General features: G+C 41.1%; 1 protein-coding gene across 4 annotated transcripts in view; it reads right to left on the bottom strand.

Moving 5' to 3' along the window:
- Positions 1 to 7,837: 7,837 nt before the first annotated feature.
- Positions 7,838 to 24,499, bottom strand: part of SLC38A6 (solute carrier family 38 member 6) — a 58,577-nt gene continuing 41,915 nt past the window's right edge. The window contains exons 9-16 of one of the 4 annotated variants that reach the window (XM_075926358.1): positions 21,511 to 21,576; positions 21,223 to 21,276; positions 20,206 to 20,285; positions 19,139 to 19,239; positions 12,575 to 12,699; positions 11,573 to 11,717; positions 11,348 to 11,442; positions 7,838 to 8,149 (exon numbers count right to left, since the gene is read on the bottom strand). In XM_075926358.1, coding sequence (XP_075782473.1) covers positions 8,063 to 8,149; positions 11,348 to 11,442; positions 11,573 to 11,717; positions 12,575 to 12,699; positions 19,139 to 19,239; positions 20,206 to 20,285; positions 21,223 to 21,276; positions 21,511 to 21,576 — 753 coding nt within the window. In that variant the 3' untranslated portion in view covers positions 7,838 to 8,062. The remainder of the gene's footprint in view (positions 8,150 to 11,347; positions 11,443 to 11,572; positions 11,718 to 12,574; positions 12,700 to 19,138; positions 19,240 to 20,205; positions 20,286 to 21,222; positions 21,277 to 21,510; positions 21,577 to 24,499) is intronic. The other 3 variants (XM_075926361.1, XM_075926359.1, XM_075926360.1) reach the window with 3 other exon arrangements.

Here is a 24,499-nt window from a genome sequence, read left to right as displayed (position 1 = left end):
AACAATGGGATGCAGTCCAAAATCCAGTGGGGAAGTCTCTGGGATGAGATGGCTTTACCCTTGCTGTATTCCACTATTGAGACAATCAATTGTGGTGAAGATCTAAAGGGTCTCCCATTCTGTGTATGTAAAAGGATAATGCCCTATGAACATTCAGTGTGTGCATTTTTGCTTCAAATTGATTAGCATGGGGTTTGGGAAAAAATACAGTGAGGTGAACAGTTTGGTTTACATGAAAGGAAGACCGTATCTTTGGTAGGAATTTCAGGCATACAGAGGGTTACTTTGTCCTTAAAAAAAGTGGTATGTGGAGGGGCCTCCATTACTGCTGCCATTTCTCCTACATATGACGCCAAGGTGATGGCAACCAAAAAGACGGCCTTCATTGATAGCTACAGTAGAGACCTTTACCTTGCACTTTTTGTTGTTGCTTCTGGTGAACAGGCCATGGGCTCAAAGGGTCATTTGGGTAAGAGCATTGAGCACGTAGGTCCCAGGGTTCTGGAATGGAGCTATATTGGATTACAGGGCCTATAGCCCCTTGAGGAATCATTTTGTCACTGGGTGTGCAAATATAGTGGTGTCATCAATTTTGGTGTGGAAGGTCGTAATCACCACCTGGTGGATCCTAATGGAACTCATTAACAGATGAGAATGCTTCAAGTGTAGGAGGTATTCGAAGAGGGAAGGCAAAGATATCACCTCAGGTATAATGTTTCTTCCTGTGCCTCAATGAACAAAGCATTTCCATTTGTGAGTGTTATGTTTTCCGAATGGACTTGGCCCTGCCACGCAGAAACATCTGAACTGCTTCCAAGCACTGTAGCTCTAGATCAGATAACCATCCAGGTACCAGACCTTTAGGTGAACCATGGATAGATTGGGATGTAGTGTTTGGAGCGCTGGCTAGGATAGCAGTTTGAAGGTCTGCAGTAGGTGATTGGGAGAAAGATAGCTATTGTGCTGATGAAGGGGTACCAGGGCTGTCTGGACCAAGAAGGGGCTATGAGGAAGATCCTTGCTTTGTCCCTTCTTATTTTGTGGATGGTTTTGTTGAGGAGCAGTATGGAAGGAAAGGCATAAAGTAACTCGGGGTCCCAGTTGATTATTAGGGCATCTCCCAGGGATCCCGTGCCTATGCCCACTCTGGAGCAGAAGAGACTGCACTTTTTGTTGTTGCTTCTGGTGAACAGATCTATCATGGGATGACTCACTAATGGAAACTTACTGATAGTATGCGATTGTTCATCTGCCACTTGTGCTCTTGAGGTAAAGCTCTGCTGAGAATGTTGGCAGTGGTGTTGAGAATGGATGTGAGGTAGCAGGAACTTATGGTGATTCTGTGCTTGAGGCACCAGTTCCAGAGAGTAATAACCACCATGCAAAGGGAATGAGCACTACCCTGTCTGTTTATATAAAACATGCATGCCATACTGTCATAAACCCTGATATGTTTGACAACCTGTGTCGGAAGAAAATGAGCACAAGCATATCTGATAGCACTGAGCTCTAGCACATTTAGGTGAAGGGACCTTTCTGTGGTAAACCAAAGGCCTGCCTTGTTTGGTATGTCAGAGGTACTCCCCATCCCATGAGGTAGGAGTCTGTGGTGAGGGTTACGGAAGGTTCTGGAATCATGAAGGAAATCTCTGTGCTTAGATTTGTGGTGTTTGTCCACTAAAGTTGTGTGCCCTTGACTGTTGGGTGGGTGGGGAAAATGGAAAGAGTCTTGGTCAACAGGTACATGTTTGGTGTACTGTCCTGAGAAAGCTCTGGAGGCAACACATGAAAAGGCGTGCATTTGGTACCATGGGATTATATGATGCCATGTGCCCTAGGGGCTGTCAGCAGTCGGGGGCTGCGGGTTGAGGTGTGACCTGTAGTTTGGTGACTTGGTCTTTGATTCTTTGAAATCTGTTGACTGGAAAAGAAGCAATGGCTGGTTTTGCATTTAGTCGTGTGCCTATAAATTGTATCGATTGCGACTTCTTGATTCAACAGAAGATTGTGAGAGTGGTCCCTGAAGAGGCATGGGTTGGGTGATTGTGTGGTGTATCCTAACCAAACTGTTTGCGGAACCCATTTATCTGATATTATAGATTGCCAATTGTTATAGACTGGCAACAAATGATGGTTCAATGGCTTGTGTGGAAATGGTGACCCTGGAGAGGGGATTGAGTATATTTTCAGGTCCTCGAGAGGCGCATCAAATCCGATTGTTTTGTTGGGCTGTCTGGCTTACCGAGTTAGTTTGCGTGCATCTATGCTGAGGTCTATTACGGCTACACAGTTATTGTTTTTGGTCTTGCGTTTTATGTTGTTAAGTGTAATGTGGCTACCTCAGCCTAGGGTATGGTTGATATCTGTACGGTCCTCTCCTAGGTGCAGGTGTGTATCCCCAAAGACCGGAAACCTTCATAGTATGAAGAACCGCATTGGTCTTGGCTAAGTACAGCTTTTCACTCTTGAATAGGGGGTCTTATATCATGGACTGTATCTTGAGGGGTAAGGCTGCAGAGTTGAACCACAAAGCTGGTCTCAGTACTACTGCGGTGGCTGTGGATCTTGTAGCTGAATCTGCAGCATCAAGAGCTGCTTGCAAGGGTGTTCATGAGATTGTATGTCCTTCAGCAATCGCTGCCTTAAATTGTTGCTTTTTTTGCCTCTGGGATATCCTCAATAAAAGTGTTGAATTTTAAATAGTAGTTATAGTCATATTGACTGAGATATTCTCCATAGTTTGCTACTCTGAATTGTAGAGTCGCTGAAGTATAATTTTTTCTCCCAAACAAGTGCAGTCTCTGAGGCTATATCTAAACTACAAGTGTCTTTCAAAAGAGGCTTTTTCGAAAGTGAGCGTCTAGATTGCAACCACTTCTTTTGAAAAAGTGAGCCGCTTTTTTGAAAGAGAGCACCCAGGCAGTCTGGATGCTCTCTTTTGAAAATGTTTGCATTAAAGAATGCCTTTTTTTTCCCAAAAGAGCACTTTCGAAAAAAGGTGTTCTTCCTCCTAAAATGAGGTTTACCACGGCTGAAAAAGACTGCCGCATTTTTTCAATTTAATTTCAAAAGAACGCGGTGGCAGTCTAGACGCAGGGGAATTTTTTTTCGAAAAAAAGGCCACTTTTTTTGGAGAAAGAAAAAACAAAAAAACCCGCCCACACACATACCCTGTAGTCTAGACACACCATTACCATCCCGATCAGAAAAAGTGGAGTGGGATTGCTGATGCTTATTTCTCTGGTGAGCTGCCTCCACTACCAGAGAGTTAGGAGGAGGAGAGTTAGGACTAAAGAGAAATTTGGAGCCTTTACAATTGTGGTGTCCAACTCAACCAACCAAATAGCCACATGTGGCTAGTGGCTAATGTGTTCGACACCATGGCCTTAGGAGGAATGTATGTTTCCTATCCACCCATTTACGTGTGGGTGGGATGGTAGCTGGCGTCCGCCAGATAGTCTTGGCAGGGTCCATTATTGCCAGGTTAATAGGCAGTGCAATTTTCACTCACTGCGTGCCTTGAAGGAGGTTAAGTAAGCTCATGCTGGCTCCCTGTGACTCCCTCTAGTCTATGGCAATATTGAGGTCAGCTGCTACTCTTTTTAAAAGGTCTTGGAAGGTAGTGAAGTCATCCACCACAGTTGGAGGTGCTGCCATGACTGCCTCATCAGGGGAAAATGAGGAATTAGTATCTGGGGATGTATATGGCCCTGCTCGTGGAGACTGTGGGTCCTGAACCTTCTCTTCTTGTCGCTGCAGTGATGGAGATTGCGGTGGCAGAGAGGCAGTGGGTTGTATGGCACACTGCTTACTGTGTGTCCATTTGTAGGTGTAAGCCCATGGTCTCTAGTATTGCCAATGCCCATGTATGGCACAAGTGGTGGCATCCACAGATGTGGGGCCTATTGTGGAATATTCCTACCTGATGGGAATCTCAAACTGCTGGGAGCAGATCAGGCATGGAATCCTCTGTACTGAGACAATTGAGGTGAGAAAGTTATGGCCACCTTGTCATAATCGCCAGATAACTCTGTAGGCAACATATGGTGTCTTGGTGCTGTTGTGCCAGTGTAGTGTTGGTTCTGAGAAAGGGTGAGTTGAAGGTCAAGGAGACAAGTCCCTCTGATGTAAGTATCTCAGTGCTGGAGAGGATGGTGCCATAGTTGCCTGCATCATAGTTGGTGCCGATTATGACAGCTGCATCCCATGCTGTCATGGTTCTGGCACCAAGTGATGGATCTAGAGTGCTGGCATCCAGTGTGGGCAGTTGTCAGGTGCCATATGTGTAGCCCTCTGTACCAAGGTGGCAGCATCATGTGTGCTTGGTGCTGTATTTGCTATTGTAGTCTGTGAGGCAGGCATATTCAAACCTGTGGCCTCAGCACAGAGTCTATCCGAACTGTGCCTATTGCTAGAGCTCCCAGTGCCAAAGACGCCCGGAGCATCATATCATAGAACACTAGAACTGGAAGGGACCTTGAAAGGTCATCAAGTCTAATCCCCTGCCCTCATGGCAGGACCCAGTACTGTCTAGACCATCCCAGATATCTAACCTGCTCTTAAATATCTCCAGAGATGGAGATTCCACAACCTCCCTAGGTTCCACAACCTCCCTTATTCTAGTGTTTAACGATCCTGACAGTTAGAAAGCTTTTCCTAATGTCCAACCTAAATCTCCCTTGCTGCAGTTTAAGACCATTGCTTCTTGTCCTATCATCAGAGGCCAAGGAGAACAATTTTTCTCTCTCCTCCTTATGACACCCTTTTAGACACTTGAAAACCGCTATCATGTCCCCTCTCAATCTTCTCCTTTCAAAACTAAACCAGCCCAATTCTTTCAGCCTTCCTTCACAGGTCATGTTCTCTAGACCTTTAACCATTCTTGTTGCTCTTCTCTGCACCTTCTCCAATTTCTCCACATCTTCCTTGAAATGTGGTGCCCAGAACTGGACACATACTCCAATTGAGGCCTAATCAGTGTAGAGTAGAGCGGAAGAATGACTTCTCATGTCTTGCTTACAACATTCCAGTTAATGCATCCCAGAATCATGTTTATTTTTTTCCTCAACAGTGTCACACTGTTGACTCATATTTAGCTTGTGGTCCACTAGGACCCCTACATCCCTTCCTGCAGTACTTCTTCCTAGACACTTGCTTCCCCTTCTGTATGCGTGAAACTGATTGTTCCTTCCTAAGTGGAGTATTTTGCATTTGTCCTTATTAAACTTCATCAGACCATTTCTCCAGCTTGTCCAGATCATTTTGAATTATGATTCTATCCTCTAAAGCAGTTGCAACTCCTCCCAGCTTGATGTCATCTGCAAATGTAATAAGCACACTCTCTATGTCAATATTGAATATATTGAACAGAACTGGTCCGAAACCAGACCCCTGCGGAACCCCATTTCCAGCAGGATTGTGAACTATTAATAACTATTCTTAGTTATCCATCCAGTTATGTACCCACCTTATAGTAGCCCCATCTAAGTTGTATTTGCCTAGTTTATTGATAAGAAGGTCAAGCGAGACCGTATCAAATGCCTTGCTAAAGTCTAGGTATACCACATCCATCGCTTCTCCCTTCTCCACATGACTCGCTATCTTATCTAAGAAAGCTATCAGATTGGTTTGACATGATTTGTTCTTTACAAATTCATGCTGGCTGTTCCCTATCACCTTAATTTCTTCTAGTTGTTTGCAGATGAATTCTTTAATTACTTGCTCCATTATCTTTCCTGGCACAGAAGTTAAACTGACTGGTCTATAGTTTCCTGAGTTGTTCTTATTTCCCTTTCTATAGATGGGCACTATATTTGCCCTTTTCCAGTCTTCTGGAATCTCTCCTGTCTTCCATGATTTTTCAGAGATGATAGCTAAAGACTCAGATACCTCCTCTATCAGCCCCTTGAATATTCTAGGATGCATTTCATCAGGCCTGGGTGATTTGAAGACATCTAACTTTTCTAAATAATTTTAACTTGTTCTTTTTTTATTTTATCTTCTAAACCTACCCCCTTTCCACTAGTGTTAGGTATCCCATCACCATCAAACTTCTTGGTGAAAACTGAAACAAAGAAGTCATTAAGCACCTTTGCCATTTTCAAGTTTCCTGTTATTGTTTCTCCCACTTCACTGAGCAATGGGTCTACCTGTCCTTGGTCTTCCTCTTGGTTCTAATATATTTGCAGAACATGTTCTTGTCACCCTTTATGGCTCTAGCTCGATTTAGCTTGTTTGGTGTCTTTGCTTTTCTAATCTTGCCCCTACATACCTGTGTTGTTTGCTTACATTCATCTTTTGTAATTTGACTCCTTTTATACAACTCCTTTTTTATTTTTAAATCATGCAATATCTCCTGGTTGATGCAAGGTGGTCTCCTGCCATATTTTCTATCTTTCCTACTCAGTAGAATAGTTTGCTTTTTGGCCTTTAACTAATGTTCCTTTAAAAAACTGCAAACGCTCTTCAGTTATTTTTCTTCTTAGTCTTGCTTCCCATGGGACCTTACCTACCAGCTCTCCGAGTTTACCAAAATCTGCCTTCCTGAAATCCACTGTCTCTATTTTGCTGTTCTTCCTTCTACCATTCCTATGTTCTAAGGCATGGTGTACCAATTCAGCCACTGGTGCCGATTTCATTGTCGAGCACCGTTTCAGGGATGGAACCTTATGTGGCACCGAGGAGGTGCATTTCTTGGATGGTTTCTTCCTTTTACTGATCTGGAGAATTTCAGCCACCTCAGTGCCCGGGTCACAGACTGGATGTTGCGATTTTTTTAGTATGATTAAATTTAGACGCAGGTCTGTGTCTCGGCAGGTTTGCACCTTCAGTTTGGAGCAATGAAGGCAAACTTGCAGGACAGGAGATTCCCCCAAACATCTGATGCACTTAAGAGTGCCCGTCCGATAGGAGCATAGCGTTGTTGCAGATGGTGTAGCAATTGACTCCTGATGAGCCAGTCATTGTTAACTCAATCTAACGAAGTCCAATAGTAATGTGAAACTCCAAAGAAAAAAAAATGTGAAGGGAAAGAGAACTTGGATCAAACAGAAACGTTACTAGGGAAACATGAAGAACAAACTACTCATCTATCTGAATCTATCAAAAGTAAGTGAAGAGCACTGTTGAACTCTGTCTTAAGCTGAGGATGATCAGAAGGAACTGAGGGGTGGAGGAGCCACACGTACGTGATTTCAGCATGCTGGATCCAGGAGGCCAGAGCACCTTGCATACGCGGCCCACTAGAGGCTGTTGTAAAGACTCTGGTCAACAGCACTGGGACATACCCATACCCACAGGGATATTTCTCAAAGAAGAATGAAAGTGTTTGCTAATGTTGACTAAATATATATCAAATGTCCTAGAAAATAAAAAGGCAGTGTTTGATAGATTGGATTCCAAGATGGCCTAAATATACTGACGTATAAACTATGCATGATTTGAAGTGCTATTTCAAACTGAGGAACATGTTAGCAGAGGGAGAAATCTTCCTATCTTCAAGGTTCAATATGGGGGTGGTAAAATTTTACAAGCTATTTTAATGAAAGTGATGCAAATCCTTTTATAACTGCTATTATGCAACTTCCCATATTATGAATGGCACATGTTTTTGTAAAATCTGTCCCTCTCATGGGAAAACAGCTGAATCCAAATTAGAACACAGGGAACTAGCCCTGTTCAGCTCTAGGTCCCATGGCAGGTTCAGATGCAGATCTCTGACTCTTAAAATCTGAAAACCTTAATTAAAGTATTTTTGCACTGTAATCACACTACATAAATGTCTTCTTGTAAAGTGACCTCTTCTCCTGGGTCACATTAAGTCACTTTAAGTCTAATATATTTGTAGAATGGAAAAGTTTAATTGTACAAGAAGTCAATCAGTCAAAGAAACAGACATGAGTGTAAAATAACAAAATCTTTCATACACAGTTTTATACATTGCTCTCGAAGGGTTTCTTCTTGATGATGTCCAACATTTTGTCAAGATCCTGCAATATGTTTCTGGAGGTCTTAGTTTGCATTGTCATTCTTAAGTCCAGCTCAAGAAGTAATGGAAGGGATTTTATTGATTACCGGTAACCCAATTGAAAATGATTAAGCCTAAACTTACAAGACCAACAAATATGCCAAAAATAAATAATGAAAAAGCCTGTGAAGAGAAGAACAAACAGTGAATACTGAACAGCAGAAAACAATACATACTTCTGAGAACTGCTGTTTATTAAGACCCTATGAAAAAGGAAATTCTACTTCTACTGCAATGACAGGCTTTAATAGCATATTTTTAAACAATCTGCTATGTTTAAAATAACCAAGTATTTAAACACAGCTGCTCTTTCCAGCACAAGCGAAATAGCACTCAGAAAGATGTTCTTCTATGAACACTACGCTAAGCCTGCTTTGGGAATGATCTCCCAAGAATTTCCTTTCAAAGTTGGTTTTGGGTGACAACACTATCTACTTGGGAAGTGTGTAGACGCACATTTAATTAACTTCCTGGAAAGGAATTAATTCCATTTAATCTCATGCACACGGGGGCTTAAAACAAATTAAGAAATAGAATTTGAGCTTTACTGAAAAGACAGTTCTAGTTAAATGCATTCTAAACACTGCTAGACCAGCCAGCGGAGACAGAGACAGGCCTTTTGAAAATCATGTTTAGAATCAGTGTTCTATTTTCAACAGCATTAAAGCTGTTGTAACAGTAACCAGGTTACTGATTTATAGCCAACTTAGAGCATAACATCCGCAATCTACACAACCCTACTTCCAAGCCCCAGCTACTGAAGACTTTAAACTATATGTGGGTGTCAATACTAGACTTCCATTAAGATTTCCTATTGTTGCTAGTCCTAGTGCAACCAACCCTATGGAGGAGATGATGAGGGGAGATAAAAGTAGTGGGAACATCAGCGGAGATGATCTGATGTCATTTTAACCATTGTGTTCTCTAACTTTGCTCAGCTGAGATGGTGGTTAAAATGACAGTTGTTATAGTCATAGGCAGCTGCATGTTGTTCGTATTAGAACTCCCCCACTGGCTACCAGTGGTAGTCCTGTAGCTGTTGTATCAACAGAGGGAATGCTGGGGGAAAGCGGACTTGTGCCAAGAAAGGTTTATTAGGTAAAAGCTCATAAACCATATTTGTGTTGAACACTGTTTAACTGGACAGCATGGAGAAGGCCAAACTATATGAGGGTACGTCTACACTACAGCGCTAGTTCGAACTAACTTAGTTCGAATTAGTTAATTCGAACTAAGCTAGTTCGAACTAACGCATCTAGAACTAAAAACTAGTTCGAACTAGCGTTTTGCTAGTTCGAACTAGCAAGTCCACATTGAGTGGACTCTGAACAGGGCTTAAGGATGGCCGGAAGCAGTGCCGGCAGGGCATAAAAGGAGGACTTAGAGCATGGAGATGCTGTCTCAGGCTAGCCGAGGGCTGCGCTTAAAGGGTCCCGACCCCCACCCCGGACACACAGTTCTAAGGGGTGCCCCGCTTGCAAAGAAGTTCTGGCTTGGCCCTGAGTGCCCACACTGGGCACATCACACCACTCGGCCATCAGCCCGGCTGCACTTGCCGCAGGCTGCCATCTGGGGAGAGGGAGTAATTGGGGGGCTGCAGGAGAGCTTCCACCCCCAGAAGCCCGCAGAGCCAGCCCAGTCCTCCCCATCGGGGGCTCGTACCCCATTCCTCCCTCACCTCCTTCCACTTACCCTTCCTTAGCCCCCCTTCTTATTGATGTACAAAATAAAGATAACGTTTCTTCCAACATTGACTCTGTCTTTATTGAAAAAAAACTGGGGGAGACTGGGAAAAGGAGGTGGGAGAGGGGAAGAGAAAGGCTGGGAGAGGGGAGGGCAACTAACATGATCAGGGGTTGGGAACAGGTCCCAGATGAAGAAAGGCTACAGAGACCGGGACTGTTCAGCTTAGAAAAGAGGAGACAGAGGGGGGACAGGATAGAGGTCTCTAAAAGCAGGGGTTGGGTGGAGAGGGTGCATTCAGAAAAGTTCTTCCTGAGTTCCCATAAAGAAGGACTAGAGGACACCAAAGGAAAGGAATGGGTAGCAGGCTTGAAACTAGTAAGAGAAAGTTGTTGTTCTTCCCAAAGCAAATAGTTAACCTGTGGAACTCCTTGCTGCAGGAGGCTGTGAAGGCTACAACTAGAACAGAGTTTAAAGGGAAGTGAGATAAAGTCATGGAGGTTGGGTCCATGGAGTCCTATTAGCCAGAGGGTAGGAGTGGTGTCCCTGCCCAAAGTTTGTGGAAGGCTGGAGAGGGATGGCACGAGACAAATGGCTTGGTCATTGTCTTCGGTCCATCCCCTCCAGGGTCCCTAGGGTTGGCCGCTGTTGGCAGACAGGCTACTGGGCTAGATGGACCTTTGGTCTGACCCAGGACGGCCATTGTAAGCTCAGGGCTCAGTGTCGGGGGTCTCAGTGGACCCCCTTGATTTTCATGCACACCTGCTCCTGGGTGGCCAGGCTGGCAGCTCTCCTGCCCTAGACGGCCACTTTCCTGTGCCTAGTGCGGAGATCGTGGACGAGGTCCACGATGTCCGCACTAGCCCAGGAAGGTGCCCGCCTCTTGCGGTCCAGGGCAAGCTCCCGGGAGCCGCCAGCCTGGTCCCGGCAAGAGGGGGTGGGCTGGGGGGCATCGGGTGGGTGGCTCTGTGCCGTGCCAGGTGCAGGGTCTGCTAGCTGGGTGCTGGCAGGCTTGCACCTGGCACGGGCACCGTAGCCAGCCCGTGCCCCTTTAAGGAGTCCGGGGCCGGGAGGGGGGCATAGAGTTTCCCTGGTGTTGGCCAGAGTGGCCACCAGGGAAACCTGGGGAGGGCTAGCCTCCCACTAGTTCGAACTAAAGGGCTACACAGCCCTTAGTTCGAACTAGCTAGTTCGAAGTAGGCGTTAGTCCTCGTAAAATGAGGTTTACCTAGTTCGAACTAAGCGCTCCGCTAGTTCGATTCAAATTCGAACTAGCGGAGCGCTAGTGTAGCACCTATTAAAGTTAGTTCGAACTAACGTCCGTTAGTTCGAACTAACTTTGTAGTGTAGACATACCCTGAGAATCACATTTAAGGACAGATGGATTAAAGTCCCAGATCTGGACTTTGGGGAAATTTGGATTCTAATCAGTATTCCACAGCTCAAGTTCGTCAAAGAGATGGGCTACATTAGTTTCAAGTGTACCACAGAACTGAAATAGAACTTAGCAGGAAGACAAACTCCACCCTATTATTGCAGGCTTCAGGCTACTGAAAAGGAGTGGAGTGCAAGAGGCAAAAACATATTCTGTAATATAATAAAATGTATGTAACAAAAACACATGGAAAAATAGCATACCCCAAGCTTCTGTCGTGATACAAAGTCCTCCCTGCTAAGTTTAAGATAAAACAGTCCAGGATACACAAAGAGCAAACACGTAGATGTGGTAGAACCTTTACAAGATAGAAAAATTTTAGTTGTAGTAAGACAGAAATATACATAAATATACTACGTGTTCTTTTTGGAAAAGAATCCCTTAATCCCCAAAAGAACAAAAAACCCTTAAAAAAACCCACCACTTACCAACTAATCCAAACACATTTCTAATGTCAGGCACATACAATGCAAACAACACAATGATTGCATTGAGTGCTAAAGTGACAAGGATATGGCAAATCCATGAGGTGGGAAGATGTGAGAAAAATAGCATCATTACAGCCTTCCTTGCCTATATAATGAAAGGGGGAAAAAATCAAACAGGCACACAACTTTATTCCAAAAGGCTTATTATTATTTCCATTTTGATTAAGTATACATCAGGTTTTACTTGGAAAAGACCATTTGAAATGGAAAACATTTATTGACCCCATCCAACAAAAGCCAAAAATAAAGTGTTCACATATAAATGCCATAGGAGATATGACACATATACTTTATAAGACTTTGAAGAACAAAAAATATTATTGCAGAATTGTGCGCACACAAATAATTAATATATGTAACTAGCTTCTTATGAAGAGCATATGTATGTGGTAGCTGGATATACTTTGATGTTAATATTTGCTAATGGATACATTCATTCAGAGAAGCACAGCATTATCCTGAAAATGAAATGAAGTTCTGCACATAAATCCCCCACAAACTGACAGAACTGTCCCCTAAATTTTATAGCCACATGTTAAGTATTGCTTTAAACTATGTGAAGACAAAGCTACATCAAAATTTTGTTAAATCACTAACAGCAAGTATTTTTGCTGACTTCAATTTTCCTCTTCATACTGTCTTTGGAAAACAGAATTTAAGACAAAAAACAAACCAAATAAACTGTAGAATTACTTTATTCTCTAAATTAAAAACAATGCTGTGGGATAGTTTAAATCTAAGATCAGTCTCAAAAAGCACAAATTAGCTTAGTGGTTAGTTATTTTGGCGTTTTCAAGGAACATATGCAAGTATGAGGTCTTTGATCAAGTGCTTGACAAATGAGTAAGATACACAAGGCTAGATAGAGCAGTCTGCAAACAATTATTACTACTATACTATGAATCTGCTATGAAAAGCATCAAAACTTTTAGGAATACTTACAGGGAAATGGATTAGAGGCACTGTCAAAATCACAGCAAACAACATGCCTAGTCTTACAGTCATGATGATGATATCATGTGGCAGATACCTGGTGTAACCTTGCAGTAATTCTGAATCCACTTTGTCTGAAAACCAAGAAATTGAATATATCATAAATCAAAGGGAATTCGGAAACGGAACAAATATATCTCACCTACAGATTGATTCTCAAAGTTTCCATTTGGAGCAGCTACTAGGCTGTTTTGTGCCCACAGCAGAATGGCGGCTGTGTGAGTACAAATTTCTTTCTGCCTCTAATGAAGCCAATAATAAACATATATAATACATGTTTGAGACACAAAGCTAGAGAAACCTGGCCAAACCTAGAGAAACTTCCACTGCAGAATCATGAAACCTAGCTATGTATAAGTGAGAAAACAAATATGGAGAAGAAAGGACTAAATGAGAGGGATACTTAGGCTTTGCAGACAGACTGTATTACTTGGCTAATCTACAAGCAAGGAAACACTGTGCTAGTCTCATTTGTGATTTCATTTGTCAGCTGGGTTTAACTACTGTAATCAACAAGCTGTAAAGACAGAGAAGAAAAAGACTGAAGAAAACCCCCATAACTTTAAAGATGTATATGATATACAGTATAGGAAGCCTGGAAGCTATGATATTGCTACTGGCAATCAGATAAGATATTAATTCTACCAGTAGTGATTGGTGAAGGAGTGGAAAGATGCCAACATTGTGGCTCTGCAGATTCTTTCATCTCTGCCCACAAATTTGTTGACAATGTTGTAGCATGAGGATAGATTCCCGTAAGAAGAGCTTTCAGATTGGAGTTGCACATTCCTTATTAAATACTGAGTCCAATCTAACACTATACTTTCTGACGGCTTATTATCCTCTTTGTGTCTACTCTAAACACTAAGGAGTGCTTTTGAAAGTCTCAGCTGTTATAAGACATAAAGGGAATACAGATAACCTCTGTCAGATAGGACAGTAACATCCTAATGAGCCTGAAAGGACTAACAAATATCAGGGATGAATTCTGGGAAGTTCTTGAAAATGACTAAGGCCTTGTCTACACTAACCTCCACCATCAACCTAACATATGTCGTTTCAGCTATGCAAATGGCGTAGATGAAGTCGATGTACTTATCGCAGCATCTTGCATGCAGTAAGGTCGGCGGGAGTGCTCTCCTATTGACACCAGCTACTCTTCTGGTCTTGGGGGGGAGGGGGGAGGGGACTACCAGTATCAATGGGAGAGCACTCTGAGATAGATTTATTGTATCTTAACAGATGTGATAAATCGACAGCCGGCGGATCGATTACTGCAGCGTTGATCCCTGGCATAGTGGAGATAAACCCTAAGAAAAAGCTAAAGAAAAATTCCAGAATAGAGCCTTTAGATCCATGTACCCTTTTATTTGATGCAACATATGTCAGAAACAGAATTTAAATAACAGGTAAGAAATACTAAAAAGCCTTAGTCAAAGACTAGCATGTGGGTCTAGTGACAGGTTTCGGAGTATGCCACAGCCCCAATGGACTTGTGCTCTGGAAGTTCACCAAAAGCATTCCACAAAGCCCACCAGGCAACTTCTGTTGTCCCCAGAAAGTCAGGTTCTCTCTTACTGCACTATGAATGAAGAGGATATTTCAGGAGTATGCTAGAAAATCTGGGATATGGGTGGTTAGACTAAGGCCTGAATAATACAGTATAGAAGCTGGAGTCCACAGTTGCAACCATGGGTTCAACAATTCCCAATCTGGGATTACGAAGAGTATAGATGCTCCAGTGCTTCATTTATAAAGGTCAACTAAATGCACGTTCTACTAATCCTGCAGTTACAATGTTAGGCTAAGACCAAATGAAAAACTATCCAGACCAGGGCTTTATCAGAATCTTCTCCAATTTATTTTTTTATTTTACAATAGTAATAATCCATAGGGAATAAATGACAATTTACCATCTCAGATTCCGAGCAGCAAAGGGAAGCTGCTTCATTTAAAAGACCTGGTCCTGCTATGGCATGATCCTGGAGAACAGATTTGCTAATGGATACCTCCAATTTGATGAATAAAAATCACAGGAGTTAGAAGTAACTAGAACCATTTTTGCTAGCTGTTTAGTCTTCCTGATCATTTGTCTGAACACAGGGCGAAAGGGTGGAATTCAGTAAACCAAAGTACAAAGTACCAACTGTGTGGCTCTATATCTCAAACAGAAAAGTATGAGATAATTTCTGGTTGAACTGGTGGTAAATTTGCTCAGAAGCAAACTCTTTCTATTGAGCCAATTAACATTACATGGTCAGCTTTCCATTCACATGAGGTATAATGTGATTTGGAAGGTAAAATTTCACCATTTGGGAAAGTAGCTGCAGCATTTCTAATTTCAAAGAGGAATTCTTGACCATTCCTCGACTGACATTTGAGATTGAGATTTGTTTGTTTGACATGCAAGTGACCTGATGTTGTGGCAAAAGGCTAGTGTCAACTTAAAATCATGAGTAGCACAATAATTTAAAAGAAAACAAGATAGAAGCAACATAAAAGACCAGCTGAGAGAACTTTAATTCCCTCGACAGTAATGAGGGTGCCTCTCTAACCTCCACCATCATTTAAAGAGTGAGATTAGTTTTTGCAAAAAAGTCACACCTGGGATGGCAAGTATTATGTTCCAGTCTCTTACTGCACAAGCATAACTCCTACCTTTGGTTCTAAAAGTGGAAAACAACAAGTACTTGAAAAACAAACCAAGAACTGCAACTTTCACTTTTGTTTCCATGTCTTTTGCCCTTTCATCCTGACCATGATTTAAAACAAAATAAAACAAAAACAAAAACAAATACACCTTTTCCCTACAAAATACCCACTACTCTAATTTATAACAGATTTATATTACTGTAGGTTATGCTCCTATCAAAAAGTCTTGGCCACACTGATTTACAGATCTACAACAGAGTCAACATCCTTCCAAAATGGATATAGAAGAAACATCTCTTCTCAAAGTTCTTTTTTGCTTTTCAGTTGGTTTTTTATTGTTAAGTTTTCTAGGAATGGCATTTATGACAAGTGGATGGATAGGTGAGGCAGGGATTCACTGGTACAATGTAATTAGCCGTCTTGGCTAAAGATAGTGAAAGACAGAAGATAATGTAGCCTGCAATGAGGAAAAACATATCCTCTGCAAAGAAACCATTTAATTAATGTACATTGGACCATCAGGACTGAAAGGAAAGGAAAAGAAAAGAGAGACAACCAAGTAAAGGTTAAGAGCTGTAGTCAAGGCAGGGCAAGGTTCAAATGAGGTATGCTGCATATGAGACCAGGAACATGGTCTCCAGAACATGACCTCAGTGCTCTTTCCTCCCTTCCCCTCTTGCTGGGGCCTCATCCGGAAACAGAATGGTCAGGAATCCTGCCTAAGAATCAGCTTCAGTGATCTTCTGCAATGGCACTCCACACCCACATTCTCCTGCAGGCTGTTTGTTCCAACTTTCTCCCGTGTGGGAAGAGCCAGCGGTGGAACGAGACCACATTGGACTGACCAATCTGATAGGGTGCTACGCAGCAAAGAGAAGTTAGGCTGTGCTTTATCATTTGAGGAGAAGCCCACATGACTTACATGCTCCATCATTGTCACATCCAGTTGGCTAGAAAGCAAGCAAGCAAAGGGAATAGAAGAAGGGGAACCAGGGAATAGAAGAAGCGGGGGGAGGGGAGAGAAAAAGGCTAATTTGCAGGAATGCAGTAAAAGTCGGGTTACAAAGTTGGCAGATGAGTCCTACACAAGCAGCAAAGGCATTGAGGTAGGGACAGCTAGTCACTGATAACAGGGATTCATTGTACCTACAACAGAAATATAGTCATGCTCTGAAGAAGCAGCATGATTTTTGCAAGAACTCAAAATAATTTCCCTTGCAGATCAGAAATTATTTGGTAAGAGTCAACAGGACTAATGCTGTGCCATACTGTACCAAGCCCATAGACATTCTAAACAGATAACACAAAAAGAGCCAAGGGTTCTCTTGAGGGCATTTTCCTCCTACTGTCTGACAGTTATATTTAATCTCTGTCAGTCAAAGTAACAAATGTTAACTTCATGAGAGGAGTGCGTCATAAGAAGCAATTTGGAAGAAGAATCCTCATGCAGGTAAGTAATGCATTTTGGTGACCATATTTGTATAATGCTACCATACTGTAGAGGGCAATTGATCCAGATTGCTGCTAGATGGAAACTTGAGAGAGAATCCAACTTTGGCATGCATGATCTATGAACAAAGCACACAAGTGGTATGAAAATAAAACCGATAGATGTAGAGCAGAACAACTTTCTCTTGGAAAGATATAACACTGCAAACACTGTCACACCATTGACAAATCCGATGAATGCAAAGTAGCTTCTATCTACATTTCACAGGAAAACTAAACTACTATATTAAATGGACACTCACCAATGTCTGGCAATGTTATGATAGACCTTTAAAAAAAGAAAGCCACTGTGTAGTTAAGAGTTCTGAAATCTAAGTATTGGGAAGAAGCAAGTCTACCAGAAAGACTATTAAGTCAACTATATTTAAGCCCCAGTTCAAGAACTGCATTGTCAACTGTATAGTTATTAAATTGCTGCTTCAGCATATTGCCATGCAAAATCTACAGCAAAGCAGAATTAAAGGAGTCTGCTGAACACATAAGATATAAATTTGTATGTACAAAAACTAATTGGAAATCCTCGTTTTTGGCTTAAATACAAACATTCACCAACAAAACAGAAATATCACCCTCCCCCCCCCCCCACTTAAATCAGCAAAGGACTTGTAAAGCAGTATCTCTCAACCTTTTTTTTATATAAAGTATCCCTTTAAAAAAAATTGTAAGTATCCCCAGTACCTACAGTTTTTGGACACACAATTTTTTTCCCTACCATTGCAACACATTTGTTTAAACAACTTAATCGTAGCCAGGCGGGTGATGACATTTTTGGGTGTAAAAAGTACAAAAATAACAAAGCACTGTAAAACTTTAAACATAAATTCAGTTTTCTCCAAATTTCAGTTGTATTGATGTACCCCCCCTCCCCCAGACTTCTCTCAAGTACCCCTAAGGGTACTCATACCATTGGTTGAGAAACACTGCTGTAAAGGGATCTTCAACAGAATGTATACCTTGTTCCCCATGACCACATAATTAATGCTCTACACATCACTTCGTGTTTGTGCCTACTTTGGGTTTGCTTTTCTGTTGCACATAGCAGCAGTGTTGTGTTTTTTCCTTTGAGTGTTTGTTTAGCCTTTTGTTTTGGTTTCATTAACTACACAGATTTCTATTCAAATAAATCCATACAAGAAATCTACAGGTCATCATGGGCTGTGTCCAGAATGCTCTTGCCAATGCTCTGGTGGGGTGTAAAGATGACTACAACCCACCTTTACACCTCTGCGCTCCTAGGGCCATCCTACTATTGGCTCAGTCCTTGGTATAAGGCAGCATTTCTCAAAGTGGTCCAGAGACCCACTCAGAGAGCTGCTAACTGGCTGCTACCGTTTATTTGTTTTCTGGCTCTGCAGCCATGGAGCCTCACAGCTCCAATTGGTTCCAGTTTACCTTTTGCAGCTGAAGGGAGCCACGAGAAGCAGCAGCCCTGTCCATGATGCTTACCACGGCTGCCCTTGGCGCAAATGGCAAACTGGAGCCAATTGGAGCTGTGAGGCTCCGTGGCTGTGCAGACAATAAACAAATAAACGGTAGCGGCCAGTTAGTAGTTCTCTCAGAGTAGGTCCCAAACCACTTTGAGAAAACACTGGTAAAAGGCACAATATGATCAGTGATGAATGTTGTGCTACAGGTGCACTGGGTGGACTAGATGGTAATTAGTAGGTCAAGCTTCTCTAACACAGTGATTGCTAAAATATGGGTCCTGACCCAGTACTGGGTGGCAGGATGTGGGGTACTGGGTCGGCAGCTGACACGGAGCCTCCTGCCCAGCTTGTCAGTAGCTGCCGAGGAACTGGGATATAATGCAATATTTATGAAAATGCTAATAAGGTAATTACTGGGTCACTGGCATAAATTTTTCCCAACTGGGTCACAAGAAAAAAAAAAGTTTGAAAATCACTGCTCCAATGAAGGCATGATCTTAGAAGATATTACAGTAATCTCAATTAAGAAATTGAATGGTATACTTGGATAGCATTTAAAGCCCCAATCTTGCAAAGAAATACATACATGCTTAACTTACACACTGGGTAACCATACTGAAGTCAATTTTAACAAAGCTAGGAACATCTCTATATAATCACAGGACTGGTGTTTACGTGGCTTGACTATTTCATATGTGGAACAAAGACCTTATTTTAAATGCCCAAATATTTTATTCCTTAGCATATATTCTGTAGTAGGCTTTATATATGTGCAAATAGAATGGAATTATTTAGCATACAACTAAATGAAAAATAAATCTTCAGGAGAAGGCAGAAACAGTACATGTACTATGCAGTATATGAGAAGATAGAACATTCTTTATTTTTATCTTGACCTCTAAAGAATTGTGAAAAACATACTTACCATAAAAAGTAAGATACCCAAACAAGGCAGACACAAAATAGATTAGGAAACTCAGACCAATTCCTGTGTTGGTTACATTCTGCATTCTGCTTTTTGATGGGCTAAAATGCAAAAACCGCAAGTAATTATTTTTTAATGTATGGTTTGAAATGTTGAACATGGCAGTTCATCTTTAAAATGATCTTGCAATTTACATTTTACACAGAAGGAACCCTGTGTTTTATCACCACCCAATACTTCATTGGTCCTTGTTTTTGCAGATTTCAAAGCACTTTACAAATGAAGACAAGGATCATTACTGCTATTTTACAGACACGGAAACTGAGGCACACAGAGATGACCCTCCCCCACCCCCGGTTATGATTTGCCCATGATGACATAAGTCAATGGTAGAGCCAGGAATAGAACCTAGTCCAATCCCCTATAAACCGAGCCACAGCAATTTGGCCAAATGCAGGCTCTCTAGATGCAGTTTAAAAAAAAAAAAAAAAAAGAGAATCAGCTGGTAAATGTCTATGGATTTTATTTTTCCAGTAGACAATGAAAACATTTACTAGTTTCTCTGCTACAAATATAATCTGAAGCTATGTCTACACTACAAGCTAGACACATGATTTCCCTGCTTGTTTACACCTCTTGCAGTAGCTTGATGAGAGTGAGTGCAAATATAAATAGTACTAAACTGTGGTAGCATGTACAGCAGAGGTAGGGTAAGCTATACTAAGTACAAACCTGCCTGAAAACAGTGGGTACATATTTGGCAGGGCATAGCTCAGCTGTGCCTCTGCTGACAGTGCCCATGTAATCATTGTTACATTATAATTCATACTCGCTAGCTCTCATTAAGTAACCATGATTATGTGCATATGAACAGGGGAATAAATGCACAGCTTGTAGTATAGAGACAGTCTAAGAAGCAAATGTCACTACCTAACAATATATAAAGGATACATCCTTGGCATTGGTCAACAGCACTAAGCTGAATATGGAACAGATTTTCTGAGAACTTTGGCTGAAGAAGAAAAACACTCATTATATTTTAACATTACTTGCTTTCCATATGTTACCTTTGGAGCTCACAGTAAATGGGCAATACTGATGTATGGCAGAGAAATGAGAAGGCCATGGTTGGGATGGCATAAGCACTCTAAAAAAAAAAAAAGAGGGGGAGGAAAAGAAAAAAAAAATCTCACATTATAAACAGCTGTAAATAAATGTGAGTGAACTCAAAATTCTACTTCAATGGCCTCAATCCAATGTCTCAAATCAACAGGATTTTTTTTTAGGACAAATGATTCTTGATAATCTCCACATGACAGAATGGTGGTCCCCCCCTTATTTTTTCCATGCAACTGTGCCATTTCAGTGAAGAACTCCTGGATATCAGCCAATGGTCATATTTAAGGCTAATCTTCCACTCACAGTGGAGGGTATAGACTATAAGACTCTTTCTGGATATCGAAAAGTACCAAATTCTACTCCCCTTACTCATGCAAGTACTTCCACTTTAGCTCCTAAGCTTACTCCTGTATGTAAGATGAGCATGATTTGGCACATAGAATCAGTAAAAATATTATAAATCGGTCGATTATATAATATGAAACTTACTAAATTGTAAGTACAGCTTTCTGTAACATACAACATTATTGTCAAATGATTGACTCCTTTAACCCTACCCTGACCTTTTAGTTAAAAAACAAACAAACAAAACTACCAACAGTGTTTGTGTGTCTTAAAAATTGGTTACAGCATTCAGAAAACTGAAAGATCTTTTACAAAAAAAAAAAAAAAAAAAAAAAAAAAGGCAGCTCCTTCAAATGAAGTCTGAAGGCTGTACTATAATCAAAGGTGTATTAGTAAAACTGTCAGAGGTGTGAGGTTTTCTGCACAACTAACAGCTAGAAACTTTTTTTAAATGAAAGCTGAGACCCTGGAGAACAGCTGAGGGGCATATTTGGGTATCTCTAACTTACAGCTATTCCTTCAGAAAACACTGGTTTTATGCCCTAAGAAAGGAAAATGTATGGACATTAAACACACCAAAACCTCCACACACCACACCTGTCAAAGATACAGCACATTACCTCCTTAGAAAAATGAAAGAGCTTTGCTTTACATTCCTGAGTAGAATTGGAAATCTGTGCAAGAATACACAAAATGAGGAAAATGACATTCTGAATGACTGTTTACAAACATTAAATCACAGTTGCAAGTTAATAAAATAATGCTGATTAAAGAGTAGCAATATTATATAAATGGAAAGAAAAAGTCTTTATCAATTTTTTTATTATAAAATATTACTAACAAATAATTTGATATAGAGAAAGAATTACTTATATTACTAAAGATCTGCAAAATAGCATGCGTGTTACCTGTAAGATCTCTATAGGGCTGTTTAATGTCAGTGGACAAGGAATGGACCACTTTTTTATTACAATCTGTAAAGAAGAGTATTTAATATTTTTAAGGCTGAGGTAGTATACGTAACTAGAATTTGAGTATACTGGTAAACACAGTAATACAGGCCACTGCATCAATTGCAAACAACTTGCTTGTCTATTGGAGAGTTGAGCAAGGAAGTTGAACAGGATTTGATAGAAAATGCTGTCAACTCCATTCCACCCTGCCAATTAATTACTAGTTTAGATATTATAGGCTGCCTTAAAGGAGTCATGGCTGGAGTCTAGGTCAAACATGGCAATGGCTCAAATGTGGCTGGAATTACAAGGCAAAAATAGGGAAAAGGAAAAAAAAAGCCAAGTCTCTAATAGTTGAATGCTATAGGGAATTTTACCCACACTAATGGTTAAGAGTCCCATGTGGCAGGACTGAAAATTAGTAGGAAATTAAGGGAAAAAATATGACACTTTCCCTCTCAGGAGTCAATTTATTTATATTACAATCAGTCATGAAACTTACTAAATTATGATTGTACTGTCCCTGCTACTGCATTTGTGGGCTCTGCAAATGTGGGCTCTGCCCACATTTCCCATTCTAGTTTACAAAGAAATTCTGCCTTCTAAAATTAGTTATGACTTGCTCCAGGCTTTAAACCTGAAATAATAAGTGGTCACATTCAAGATAAAGACAAAATGAAACAGAGAGGCCCTTTTATTTCAGAGTATCTACCAATTATCAGTACAAACATGCAAGAGAGACAATGTAGATGAAAATATCTTTTATTGGACCAACTTCAGTTGATAAGTGTGTGTTTTTGTGCTTACACAGCTCTTCTGGATGCACATATATGAACACGTGGCATTCTTAAGAAAGCAATGACTAGCTGTCCCCCTCTCATGCAGGATCCCCGGTGGGGGTGGGGGGAAGTGTGACCACAGGTATTAGTGGGTACATGGCTATCCACGCCACCTTGCAACACAGGCACAAAAAGCTACTCCGAAGCAATAACACAGATCTTAAATTATGCATCTTAGAAGCTTTTAAAACATTTTTCCATCAGCTGAATTCAAAGCACTTTACAAATGCCGGTGAATTTCATTATATCCACTGTACATGACTTCACTAAGGTACAGAGAGGTGATGAGACATGCTCAAGGTCACACAACAGGACAAAGATCTAGGAACAGAACCCAGTTCAATGCCCTACACACTAGAGGTGTGGTGCCCAAATTTACTCTGCCTCCTTACCATTCATGAAATCTGTCCACGTCCCCCCCACCTGCCTCCATTACAACACAATTGGCTCAGCAGAGGAGCTGGGACTAACTGTTAAGAAGGGGATGCCACTCCCTCCTCACCACCACTCCATGGGGTCTGGTCCAAGCCAACTTATGTACCACCCAAATGTTCTTCCATGCATGCCTCGGGCGCTTTCCCCAGTTTGGAAACTACTGCACTAGACCGTGTTGCTTAAACAAGACATGAGCAATATATGGTACCTATCCCTGCAGCAGAGAGTATTAAATTTGTGCTCACAAGCAAAAGCTGAAGGAGACCGTATGTACATGAAGTCAATTGTACATATAAAAACAAGGGTATTACTTCCAATGACTTGTTCAGGTTTCTTCTGCAACAAACTGAAGTACAGCTGTCATGACAGACATTAACACTGTGCAAACTATAACATGTATTTTAATAGTACCTATCGCCTGCTTCAAAGTACTGGAGTTAACTATGAAAACTAAATTGCATTTCATACAGCATCCAGATTTCCAGTGTAGCAGTTTAAAGGAAAAGAATACTGTTAGGCAAAAAGTGTAAGGTGTTTTTTTTTTTTTTAAACATACATAAAGGCATATGGCCTCACTTACATTGCTTTGTAGTTCCTAATTTATCAAGTACTAACTAAGGCAGAAATATGCAATTTTTACAGCTTCACAAAAACCCTTTGCATCCCTGAAATGCGTTCAGTTTTGTAGCAACACATACACATTCTGAGCCTGGAACCAAAATGCTTTCTGCCTCTGCCACATGCATTTGTGAATCTTGCTTACAATTGATGTTCATCTTGTATGGCATTATGCATATATTTCTTCTTTAACCAACATTTATTTTGGTTTCTTTTCAGATCTTTTCATTCACTATGACGACTTCTTTCTGAAATTTGCACGTCCTTTTAAATGGAAAAAGGTTACAGAGTGCACTTTAAAAATCATTGCAACCTACCTTTGCCCCAGAGCTAACCAACAACTTTTGAGGGTGGTAAGTTTTTTTTGTTTTGTTTTAAATATATTTTAGAGAGGAGGTCAAACACTGAACTAGTAATGGAAACTCCTTGTCAGACTTGTTAACTACGGAGAGGCTATTGTTTCTCCATAATATCAAGCTACAGAAGATTACCTCCCAACCTCCCATAAGAGCATTTCAGTTCTTGACAGATCCCCTAAGGAGCTGTTTTGGACAGCTTTGAAGTTTGGTTTTATCGCATGGTTCAGTTCCTAATGGGTTTCCTTGCTCTTCTGAATGGCATGTTCTTTAGACTTATTTTCCACAATGTTTATCCTTTTATACAATAAGTCTGTCATGCAAGTCAATGCAAGCCAGAGTAAAGCAGAAGACATTTTGCCATGCTTCTAAATAGGACTCGTTTACATTCCTTGTTGTACCTACTAAATATTATATTTGTGCATTAGCAACTGTATGTTCTCTCCAGTAAAAAGCAATGCAATGCTAAGGCACAACACTCTTCCCAGGGCTGCATAATAGATCTCAGCCCTAATATTTGGTTCTGTTTCCTTTACAATAGAGGAATATCAGCATCAAAAATCACTCAAATGGCTCAGGGGAAAGAAGTTTTCCTTTCAGTTGCAAATAAGGTGTTTGATGCATTAAAGTCAATTGCCTAAGTTCTAGTCCTCTTGGATTCTTTTTGAGCAATTTCACTTTGAACTGTCTCATTTC

The sequence above is a fragment of the Pelodiscus sinensis genome, chromosome 4, assembly GCF_049634645.1.
Source record: "Pelodiscus sinensis isolate JC-2024 chromosome 4, ASM4963464v1, whole genome shotgun sequence".
Lineage (NCBI taxonomy): Eukaryota > Metazoa > Chordata > Testudines > Trionychidae > Pelodiscus > Pelodiscus sinensis.
Note: the sequence above shows the minus strand (reverse complement) of the source record. Positions and strands in the feature narration are given on the sequence as shown.